General features: G+C 36.3%; 1 protein-coding gene across 8 annotated transcripts in view; it reads right to left on the reverse strand.

Annotated features, from left to right (window-relative positions):
* The window catches only part of pou6f2 (POU class 6 homeobox 2), an 82,101-nt gene that overhangs the window by 57,551 nt on the left and 11,456 nt on the right, over positions 1–13,094 (reverse strand). For 3 of the 8 annotated variants that reach the window (XM_047808945.1, XM_027170012.2, XM_027170006.2), the window contains exon 2: positions 4,565–4,662. In XM_047808945.1, the coding sequence (XP_047664901.1) occupies positions 4,565–4,662 (98 nt within the window). The other 5 variants (XM_047808948.1, XM_047808947.1, XM_027170020.2 and 2 more) reach the window with 5 other exon arrangements.

Genomic DNA, 13,094 nt, shown 5'->3' on the forward strand with positions numbered 1-13,094 from the left:
ATAGAGTACACAAGCTCAAGATCCTGCCTGTAGGTCTATGACCAATACCCTCTCTCTCTCTCTCTCTCTCTCTCTCTCTCCCCATGATTATCATTGCTGTGACCAAAGGTGAACATATGTTAGTGTCTGTAGTATAAGCCACTATGATCAATAGTGAGGCTGAAGCATGGTGAAAATTCAAATCACACATTTTTTTTTTTAGATTTCATGTATATTTGTATTTTATTCATGCATTCTATATATTTTTATATATTCTTTTTAGAGCCTAAGAATGGAGTACTTATTTTGTTAGAGAGGACAAATTTAACATTTGCTAGAAATATTGTTTGACACAGATGCAAAGATAAAATGAGTCAAGACTAGAAAGAACATGGATCCCATAGTTTTCTGAGCAGCTGAGTCACTAGGTGTCTTCAAACAAAGACAGAAGAAGCACTTACATGACCACTAATTAAAAAAGAAAGTCGACGTATATATTTTGATGTTGTGCTAACTCATAGAAACTGCTGTCTAAAAGGGCCTTTAGTAAATGCTGCAGATTCTACGTTTCTAACTTCTGGATTAATATTGTATATACCCTTTCATGCAGCGTCTGTAACAAGGTCCACACAGTGCACTCTATTCCAAAGATTCAATAGAGAGCTGACAAAAGGTCATTTCCTTCTTAGAATCGTGTTTGTTCAACATTCAAGAAGATGGCATTTGTCATTTCATTTAGAAGCAGCAAGTGTTTGAACATCGACTTTCAAAAGAGAAGGAAATTAATTATCCACTGAAAAGACAACTATAGCGACATGTGTGACAGAATTGCATGGAATGCGCTTAATCTTGCTGTTTTAAGTGTGTGTGGGCTGGTGTGTGATGCAGGATGCTTCAGGCAAACAATCAAACATCGCTTATCAACATTCCTTCTAACTGTCACTCTTTGGTTTGTCACTGACTCAACTCTCTTCTACACGGTTAATCACAACTAGCATTTTAGAATTTCCTTTACTTTATATACAGTATGTAGGGCATTATTAATATGTCATTAAAAATGTATTATATTTAGAAAATAAACAGTCCTTAATCTATTGCACTGTCAGCATTAGATTACCTCAGTTACAATGATGTTACATTATCTAAATATTATCCCAAAATAGCAAGTTAATGTACTAGCGACACTTATGAAACAATTCTACGATCTAGAAGTTACTCAGAAGGTTTGAAGAGTCATTAACATTGAATTCAGACTATTTTATCCATTGATTAATTTTCGTTATTTGTTTAATCATATTTTTTTCCTCTCCTATCTCTACCAGTGTATAAGAGCATCATGGGAATTTGATTCCAAACTAAATGGGAACATTTTGCCACAACATACAGCTTGGCTTCGACAGCTTGGCTAGCAAATCTGCAAGCTTTTAAGCATCATCGTTAGGCAGACTGATTTTTATTACCGTCTTGGTGTTAAACTGGCTTTACACCAATGTAGAGTAATGTTTCCTAAGTAAGAACCAGACATGCATTGCATTCTAAATTGGTCCTGGACTACCAGTGGAGTGGTCTTGGACTACTCATGCACCTCTCATATCTCCTGCAAAGTGTTTTCCTTACTGTAACACACCAACTTTTTTTCACTCAGGAATGGCAGTTTATCAGCTCATTAGTTAAGTCAGGTATTTCAGAGCAAGAGAAAACACATACATGTACAAGAGAGCAGTTTTTCATGGAGCAGCAGCTGTTTTACAATTTCCATAAAGTTTTCTCTCTTAACTTGCACAACATCCAACAAAAAACAAGGAATTTTCCGTGTCTTCTCTGATCATGCTTTTACTACTTTCTGCTCTATATGTCACTTCCATCATAATGGCTTTCCACTTTTCTAATCTGGTGTATGTTTGTTGTTTGACTGGTTAGCGAAACTCTTTAACACCTGTGTGCTTGTTCCTGCTGTATTTTTTCTGTCTTTTTGTCTATTTAAATCCTCCAGGATTCCCATTACAGAGATTAGTTGTGATTTTTCAAGTCCACTCAAGAGGCTTTTATTGTAATTTCGACCATATATTAGCTGATGCAGTACACATTTCCTCCAGGACCCTGGTGCTAAAGACACAGAGATGCAGGAGACAACACAGAAATACGGACTTAAAAGTAAACATAAACCTATTCACAAAAAATTGATTGTGTGCAACCCTGAGCAGGCGGTATAAGGCAAAAGACAGTGTAAGAAAAGAGACAATACAGTACACACAGACAGATATATCTCGACATAGACATATTCATAATAACTGCCACTGGCCAGTATGCAGTCTGTGTGAGTACAATTAAAGGTGTTTTTCTTGCAATGCTTAGCTTTGTATTTTTATTATTCATTGTTATTAATTGTGTTTGTGTTTTTATGGCCTGTTTGTTTAAGTATGATTAAGGATAAACCCAGTTTAGCTCTGTCTGTGATGGATTTCCCATAATAACCCAACAGCAGAGTTTACACACTGAAGTCCTGCTTATAGCCTTTCGGGTTGGGTTGGACTAATGAGATAATAAAAAAAACTTCCTTATTAATAAGCAGTTTCACACACAATTTTCAACGCATTTTGTAGAAACAGTGAATATTAAATTAGAGTGGACATTTTTAATATCTCAGAGAGATGTGCACTGAGCAAATGGTTAAAGAAAACCTGGCTCTAGTTTCTGTCTCCTTACTAACAGTGAAATAAGAATGATCCCTGCTTCCTTTAAGTGGCAATAGTTTAAACACTTCTGGTTTCAGTGAGGTGTAAATAAAAAACCCTTGAATTAGACAGTGCCATTGCAGGGACATTCATCAGACATAGTTGGTGCCAGTGACTGTAATAAATATTGAAGCAAAAAAAACAATGACAGACTGCTGTATTCTTTGTCATGTTTGCATAAATAGATTCTTCTATAGTCACCACCATCTTGACTGACGACAAAATGTCTCAATAAAGCACTCCATGCTGGCAATAAGCAATGTTAAATGAAAAACCTCAACCTGTAGGTTCTTTAGAAATGTTGAGCCGGACTCACACTAAGTGAGGGAATGGAGTTCTCATCAGCACCTTCACTGTTCCACAAAGGTTGAAGATTGGAGCTGAACCCTAGCTGAGAAATGAAATCAAAACGCTTTTTAAAATAGAGCTGGAATTCATTCACTGTGCCTAGTAAAGCTTACGGATAATAGGACACCTACATATGCCTACATATTTGTGACAACTGATAAAGATTTATAAAGAATAATTGTAAAAGGTCGATCGATTCAGATGTGAAGTTGAAATACCTTGTTTAAGTGACGCAGGAAGACGTTTGTGGTTTCCAGGCTGATTGTATTAGAAGGTCATAAGACTTGAATGAGTACATTAATAACAGAAGTAAGTAATAATGATACTTTTATTGTTTTATTTTGTAATGCACTTTATCTTTTCAATTTGAAACAATGACTGTCATTACACAAACATGATTACCTAATTGGTGTAAATTTAGCCTAAGTTACTGGAAGCAGGATATTAATTAATATTCACAGTGTTCTTAATGTAATGTTCACTTACACAGTACTTGTTGAAATAGAGAACCTGAGAGGAACCATCTTTTATGAATGCTTATATATTTTTACGTTTCTTGTCATGAAGGGATGCATGTGCATAATAAGTTACATTTTCCTCTAATTGTGTTCATTTTAAGCTAAGCATGTTTTTACCCATCTACAGTAAAAGCCCCCAACTGCAGAAATTAAAAAAAATATTTCTGCATTCTGGAGTTAACTCTAAAGATGGTTTAGTTTTTTTAATCAAGAATCTGAAGCACAATGCTCAGGATAATGACAGTGTTTTAGACAATAATTTTTTTCCAGCATCAAAGATCCTTGTTTTGGTTTTTGACACTAAACTCCCTCATTTTTTACGAACACATTGTCTATTAGGAGAAACCCGTGGACCCAGAGCTGCCTGGCAGGGGAAGCTGCTGAGAGATTACCCACAATCACACTGATGGCAGGCCTGTGTCACTGTGCTGAGGAAACAGAGAGAGGCAGACTCACGTCGAGCTAACTGCCCTCTCACGGACCCGGCTCTGTAATGGCAGAATGCACAACATCCGACAGAGAAGTGAGAATCCATCAAAACATATTGATTCCGAAACAGAGGAATTGGCTGTGGCGAGAGGACAAGAGACCGGTGTGGTTGAAAGATGTTTGTTTTGGCACTATGACCTTGACAGGGCTCATATTTTAAAGCAAGACTCTAGTGTGTGGGGTATAGCATTACTCGACCTTTATGCTTCTCCCTATTTCTGCTTGATTTCCCAACTGTATCAGTTTTCACTGGAGAAAGTGCTTAATTGAAAGTACGGATACTGTGAAAACACTTGTGTGAAAGCTAAAGGTCTTGACACTTGAAAGCATTTAAGAATAATAACAATAAAATCACAAGACTGCTTGCACACAAAATTCATAAATTTGTAAATTCATTGCATAAATAATTTTTTAAGGAATTCTCTCTCTCTCTCTCTCTCTCTCTCTCTCTCTCTCTCTCTCTCTCTCTCTCTCTCTGTGTGTGTGTGTTCCTACCTGTGGTCCAACAGGGTATGCTGGATGGGGCTGACACATGTGACCCTGCTCAGAGGGGCTACTGCTTGCATCTGACTGGACAGAACCACCTCTGACACCTAAGAGAGTGGAGAGAGGGGGGGAAAGGAGGCAACAGTTACTTTTCTAAACAGAAATATAGTTTTTAAATTCCTTTATGTTCCGACAACAATAAAATTATCAATGAGTACTATATCACCATTTGCATCCCGTTTTAGCTTTTCTTTTCTTGCAAACACACACATACACACACAGAAACATACGCACACACACACAGTTATGACAGAAAGCCACTCTGTAAGTGTTAAATTGGTTTATCAACACATTCAGATGTAAACACACACACACACACACAGTTAATACATCCTTTTATTCCTCTTACTCCTCTGTGCTCAGCAGTTTTCATAGCCCGAGAATGTATGCATAGAAAAACATTTTTATACTTAAATCTCTAGTTCACATCAGTTGTGTTAGCACTTGCTTATTTTACTTTAGCAATCATCATGTGTAATTCCAGAGTCAAAAAACTCCAGGAAAGCAGCATGGCTTTATATTGATCACACTGAGTGCATATTTTTCATGAGGCACAACGCTACAGTCCGTAGCTTTCAGAAATTTTACTTCAAGTGTCACAGAAAAATGTAGCAGCAAGGACACAAACACAGAGAAAAGCACATAGACAGCAAGTGTCTGGGAGATCTTGTGTGTGGAAGCAGAATAACAATTTTAATTTAATAAGACTTACAAAGGCTTGAAGCTTTGACTGTCCTTGTCCATTTGGGTGACATTGAATTATTTCAATATATAACGCACATGCTTGTAATGATTAACAGCAGGAAGAGTAACACTTTACATGAATCCTGCATGACACAGGGATCATGTCATACACCTGTCGTGCCTGATGTCATACTGTGTCATTTCGTAACTGATGTCCATCTTAACATTATGTAGAATGTTATAACAATGTCATAATATTTGTCATGGCACCATACTGGGTTTCATATAATAATTTAATGTTAAATCCGTTAAATTAAGTTATTATACAAGTGTCCTAACTGTATGACAGCTGTGAAATCTGATGATATATAGTCTGACAACACAGAAATCCCATATCATCATACATTCTCGGCTCTTATTTAGCAGTTAGCAGTTTTACCAATAGACGGTTCTAGACCTTGTTTAGTGCGGCTCCAGCCCCCTGTGTGTGATCCCAGACACCCGAAACTATAAGTATAAGTTTTACTTTCAAAAAAAAAAAATTACGTTAAAATGCAGGACATGTCGTCGGTGGGAAAGAAAGTTATTTTTCAGTTTGATCCAAGAGCGATTTTTTTTACTTTGCTTTTACGCGCGTGCGTTGTAGTCTTTCAAAAGTGCGTCATCAGCTGTCTGCTATATTTGAACTGAGAAGCACAGGTACGCGCAGCGTGCACGCGCAGTCAGAGCTGGAGGCGTTTATCTATAACATTAATCGGCGGAAAGACGCAAAGACGGCAACCAAAAGCAGTGAAATTTCACTATTCTTATTACCAGAGTTGATAGCACAAACAAAATATTAATGCAAACAATTCAGTCAATACTAATAAAAATAACATTTATTGATTTGGTCTTTGTCTTGTGAATATTTTTTTATTAATGACATTCATTGGACACACTGTTTGTAGAGAATGCACACATACATGAACTGATTTGATTCAAGACTGGCATCATGCATAAAATTTTGGTGTCCCTTTTGCCATTTTAAATAATACCAGAACTTTTGGCTTACTATGTAGTCATATAATATATAATATAAAACTCTTCTTGTTTTAAATTCTCACTGAGGGCTAAAACCCTCTAAAGATGAAATCCTAGAACCGTCCCTGCCAATAGATATTTACACAAAGCAGATTTGCCCAAATCCAGATAGATTCCTAACCAGCAAGGTAAAAAAAAATCAGTGAGACAACATGAGGATGAACTAAGGAATGAGACTAATGAGAAAAAATATTGTCAGCATTATGATGTCTTGTTGTGACACTTATGATGAACTTATACACACAAATCTGACACTTCACAAGAGACGAAATATATGATGGCATTAATCGTGATAGTCAATTTCCCAAAATACATGTATACGTATTTGGGGAAATTGTGCATGATTGTTGATGTCCAAAACACTTTGTGTATAACACCAGAATTTTTTTGAAAAACTGAAACTGTCGAGCCATTCTTGCACTTACTCCTTGAAATTGTCCCAAATATAACAGGTTGAAATTGTGTGTTTTTTGGTTATTTTTTGGTCTTATTTCGCCAAATCTTCTTTGTTTTATTTTTCTGCAAATTACACCTGAATGACTTTAAATATAAAGTGAACAATGTTTTAAAGTACATTCACAATACACACAAAAACAAAAGAGAAGCAGGCATGGTTGAGGTAAACTGGTCCAGGGATCACCGTGGTAACAAAGGCCACAATTAAAGATGGAGATTGATGGAGTGATGGAGGAGGGACCTAGCTAGGCACCCTGATCTTACTATTCAGCTCTAATAATAAGAGTGTTAGGTGTTAGTTATCAGGACACACACACACACACACACACACACACACACACACACACACACACACACACACACACACTCAGACATACTGCTGACTTCATTTCAACTGTGGCTGTCACAACAGATACTGTCAGTATGGAGATTTGCATGTTCAACCTGCATTCTCATGACTTCTCTTCAGGCTCTTCAAGGTCTGAATGTGTGTGTGTGTGTGTGTGGGGGGGGGGGGGGGGGGGTTTGTGTGTTTGTGTGTTTGATGCCATTTCCCTCCTTCCCTAATATTCCCAGGATAGTTTCAGGATCCACTCTGACCCTGACCAGGATAAAGCACTTACTCACTTGAAGTTAAATGAATGAATAAACAAGATTTTTTTTAAACAATAAATATGTTATCATGATTACCTGCAATAAGTTACTGAGATACCAACCAATTTTATTATACCTAATACGAGAGAAAAAGTGCTGAATAGGTTCACATATACAATCCACATATTAAAATTTAATTCAATTCCATTTTATTTGTATAGCACTTTTAACAATGGACATTGTCTCAAATCAGTTTTACAGAACAGGAGAAACTTAATACAAAAAGTTTATTATACAAAGATTTATATAATGCAAAAGTTCAAGACTAATATTAGACTAATACTAGATTAATATTATTTAACTGTGTTTGTATTTATCTTATGAACAAGCCTGGGATGACTAACGCGACTGTGGTGAGGAAAAAACTCCCTTGGATGAAAGTGGAAGAAACCTTAAAAGGAACCAGATTCTAAAGGGAACCCTATCGTCATTTGGGTGACACTGGACATAGTTGAGGTTGCCTCTCTCACTCGTTATAAACTGTTCTAAACATCGGAGAGTATTGTTAGGAATAATGTCCTACAGTCATATGCACTCTGACAATTCTATATTGATTAGAAGGTTGTTGTCCTAAAAAAACACATGTAGCTGGCATCTCCTCTTTGCCTAAAATCCTCATGAAGCGGAATCCAACTGAAAAGCATACTCTTTCATCAGAGAAGCCGCTAGCATGTCATCCCACCTCAATCTCAATCCACTTTAAATCATGGTCTTTTGTCTGTAAGTCACATAATCACTGTCCTGTGTGATTTAAAAAGACTTTCCACTGACAGACGACATGTACAACATGCGGCATTTAGTTTCAGTCTCAGGCTGTTAATAATATATATCCTATATACTGGACATCTGGAAGTGCATCTTGAAGCACTGTCTTTCATTAGATGAAATTGGAACCATTTGATCCTCTTGTACATAATTGTGAAGGTAAGTTGTTTTCATTGCATGAACAAAAAAAATCAATAATTAATACATGCACTTAGGCTTCTCCACTGGGGTTAAAGTATGAATTTGTGTCACTGCAACAAAATTAAAAAGCCTGACAGAGGAAATGTCATGGGATTTAAGCAACTGTTGTGTCCCATTATCAGATCCCGCTCTTCTTTTAACCTGTTTATTAAAGGAAGCGGTCCTCTAAGAGGATTACCTTCAGAACACTGAGAATGTAATTATGTGTAAAGTGCTGATGAGGAGAAACTTTGACTGATTTTGTAGGGAGACACTTTTAGGCATGTTTTAAAAAATTGCGTAATTAAAACTGAAAGTGTTTCTGGGGTACTTTTGAAGACAAATACGTTAGTGAACGACCTTAAACTGAAATGAATGAATCCCTTCATGCGTAAGTTAACACCTTCATACAAGTTGCACATTTACACACGAAAAATAGCATCGGATTATAAGATGCCTCGTACATTCACTAAACTCAAGCTAGAAACATACTGAAGCTATTTTCCTGAAGGTTTTATACCTTTTAACACTGAATGAGGAGAAAATAGAAAAAGTGAGAAAGTGTCTGAACCACCAAGAACAATGTTGTGCAAAGAAATTACAAAAGGCAGTTCTCTTAATAGCATGTTAAGGTGCACTGTACTTGAGTTGGATAAATCTTTTTTTTTAAACCGCAGTGTTCACTGTGACACATAAACTGTAAAAAACTCAAAGGTTGCTTCTGAGTGGTGCAACACAAAAGCGTTGAGATTGCAAGCACATTTCCTGATGGTGCTACAGCCATCTGTGGCTGGGAGTCTCTGAGTGTAGGAGAGATCGCCTTATCTCTGTCAGTCACAGTGACACTAACCAATCCTTGGCTTCTGTGTGCTCGTTTACATTTACAGCATTTGGTAGACACCCTTAACCAGAGTGACTTCCATTTTATCTCATTTTATACAAGTGAGCAATTGAGGGTTAAGGGCCTTGCTCAGGCACCCAGCAGTGGCAGCTTGGTGGAACGATTCAAGATACGAACTCAAAACCTTTCAACTGGTATCCCGACACCTTAACCACTAGTCTACCACATCATTTAAGCAGGAGCATGAAGACAGCATTTTCATCAATGTATCTTCAGCTGCCCACAACGCAGTAGATTTGGTGGCTGCATTCACATGGTTTGGATCTTTACATCTTCCTGTAAGGCTGGTAGAGTCATGTCATGTGTTGAAGAGAGCAAACTAAAGAGTGGGGTTTGGCAAATACTGTATTTGGCAAATGACCCAAATGGAACATAAACAGATACCAGACAGACTTTAAAAGCTCATAATGAAAACCCATGTGTTGAGCTCTTTTCAGTGTATGCAGTCTGTTTCATGAGCTGTTTATGTGCATGTGCATGGAAGTGGATAGATGAATAGTTCATTGTTATTCTTCATAACCAGTGACAGCATAGGGAAGTTGGGCCTTTTATAAAGCAGTGAATAGGGAACTGATTACAATCAACACAATGGGCTAAAAATTGACTAAACACATTGTTTCTGATTTGTAAGATGATAAAATGTTATATTTATGTTGGTATTGCTGGATTGATGTCCAGCTGGATTGATTTCCAGGATAATATACAGATCCAGTAATGGCAGTTTTGCGTATCAGTGGATTTAAACCACAGACAAGAACTGAAGGACCACCTTTAATTTAAAGGGAGACAAAAACCACTCTGTTGCATTGATCATCTAAGTGGTGACAAGGGATTGCGGATGAATAGATCTGGTCGACCAAGTCTGAAAGTCAGCACATTTTAATTTTTTTCCAACGGAGTGCAAAGAGCTAGCTTTAATTGACACCCTGCTCCCCCGCATGCACCCCCCACCAGACAACCACAAAACAATCATCCAGGCCACCATTGCTGCCATCACCATTTTACATGCCTCCTCCGTCCAACATTTCTGAATCAAATGGCCGTTATTGAAAGCTTTGTAAAGCGCCGGGCTGGCTGTTGGCCCCTGAGTGCATTTATGAATCAATTTTGCCCTCTATAAAAAAGGAGTTTTAACACTGGCTATTTTAGTGGAAATCCATTATATCATAAGTTGGCTGGTAGGAGCGGAGGGAGCTGCTCAATGCGTCTATTCAAAATCAACAGGCCAAGGTGCAGCGAGCTTTGGGTAGATCTTAAATAGCTCTCCTGCTGCTGCTTTGCTTTGTACCTCATCATCTACTTATCATCTCATTCCACTCTCACTCTTCAAATAGGTTACACACAAACCCGAACACACAAACTGACCCTTCTGCTTTCCAGCTGTTCAGACAAGGAAAGTGATTTGCAGCGTATTCTAGAAGAAACAACTCCACAACTGTTAGTAACTTTCTGTTTAAAAAAGTCCCTTTTATTTTTCTCTTTAGCTACCTCTCCAGTGTGGTCATTAACCATTATACAATAAACAATTAGCTCTCAGAAACACATACTTTATATGATCATACTGTATTTTTAATACAATTATATGGTTTGGTTTGGATTCAGTGTGTTGGCCTGATGATTGACGAGTTGCATTTAACAAAAGCAAATCCATTCAATAACCAGAAGAGTGTTTAAAATGTACAGACATTGATTCAGGTTAGTTTAGCTGATGGTCAAGAGGAACAGTACTTTAGCTTAGAGAAATAGAAGATAGGGAACAGAGAGCAGAGGAAATACAATGTCCTTAGTCTGATAGAGAGGGAGATTTAGAGAAACAAATGTGAAACAAATAATGCTCAGTCTATGGCTCAGTGTGAGCAAATAAGTACTGTCCTTGAGTCAGGAGCATTGTGTTATACAAACAGATCAATCTGATTCATCTATTCTGCTGAATTTAGATGAAAAACTCCATCACGTTTATACTCCATTAACACTTCATTAGCATTCAGTTTAACAGCCAGTTATCTGAAAGCCAAAGGGTGGGTTTAAAATGTTTACTCAGAGATTAGGTTCTAATCATGGTTCTGTTCATCTAAATTCAACTTTCATTATTCATGTTTATTGAAAAACTAATAGCAAATAAGAAAAAAACAAATTGTACCATCTCTATAAAATGTCATTTTTGTTGTCTCTAAAGATGAATTCCCCATTCATCAATTTTCAATGCAAACAACTGAAATGTAAATTTTCATTTAAAATATAATAATAATAATAATAATAATAATAATAATAATAATAATAATAATAATAATAATAATAATAATAATAATACAGCATACAGATTACTGTTTGCTAACTGTACTATACAATTAAAACCAAGACAAAATAATAGGTGAAATGTAAGCCTGTAATTTGTTTCATTAAAAGCTTAATGAAATTGAATTAATTTATAAACATTAGCTAACCAATGTTAAATCCTAAAAAAAAAAATAAAATAAAATAAAATCTTTGTTAATGTATTCTTTAACCTATTCAGGATCACTGTGGATCCAAAGCCTATACCACTATTAATGGGCACAATCACAATGCAGCAACAGGAGGCCATAATGCTGTATCCTGCTGCAAATTTATTTATTTTATTATAAAATCAATTAAACTTATTTTAGTGAAAATGATCTCAAGCTATTGCTGTACTGTATTATCTATCCTTATAATATCCTTATAATATATTATATATAATTATAATATAATATCCTTATAAGAATTGTTTTGTACATTTCTATTCAGATGTCAAGACTGAAAATGTTGATCTACTGTATCATTCTAAAATTTACTGAATAAAGAAGAAAGAACTTAATGACAGATGTACAGAAATCCAAGGCAGCTGAAGAAGTGAATATGGTGTTGATTTAGCTACCGCACAGATGGACACATCTGTTCACAAAGCTTCCTCCATACTCATCATCCTCAAGCAATGTCAACTTGAGGGTTGAAAGAAACAAATATGTGCCCAGATGACTCCTCATCCTTTTAGACCCATCTGCGAAAGCAGAGACTTCAAGGTCCATCCCCTGTCTATGGAATCTCTAACCCTTTTAAGAAAGCCAGAGGAATGCAGGGGTCATCATGCTTTTCTCTCGTGCTAACCCCACCGCAAATTATCTTAACCGTATTTGCGACAAATAGGATTCCTCATCCTGACCACCATTCTGTCTGTGTCCTGCAGAAGGGCACTTCTTATATCTCTTTTACCGGCTCCAACACAGAAAACATGCTTTGTTTAGTCTTAGTACTGTATCTGCATAGCTGAAATACCATTTTCTTTAATTACCTGGCATTTTTTAAATATTATCCCATTGCTATAATATAATTCTTAGAGGAATTCAGTTAAATCAACATTAACTGGATTTTAACTAACTGGATTTAAAACATAGAATTCATGCTTATGTTAGATACATAATACTAAATTTGAAATAGTATCTAGTCCTATCTACCTCACTTTTAAAAGAATCTAAACTATGTTAATTCATGTCAAGTACAATTTTACTTGGCTAAAGCTAGTTTTTAGCCCTCACATAGCACCCTTCAGATACATAAGTTAAGAAATAATAAAAATGTAGTAATAATAGAAATAATTGTTGATGTTATAATGTTCTTGCAAATGTTAAAAAATCATATTGTTCAAATTCCATGTTTTAATATGTAAATGCCACAGTACGAGACATCATTATATTCTTTTGCTTTAAATGTCTTAGATACCTTAAATAATCATCTTCAATT

This window comes from Tachysurus fulvidraco, chromosome 25, assembly GCF_022655615.1.
Source record: "Tachysurus fulvidraco isolate hzauxx_2018 chromosome 25, HZAU_PFXX_2.0, whole genome shotgun sequence".
Lineage (NCBI taxonomy): Eukaryota > Metazoa > Chordata > Actinopteri > Siluriformes > Bagridae > Tachysurus > Tachysurus fulvidraco.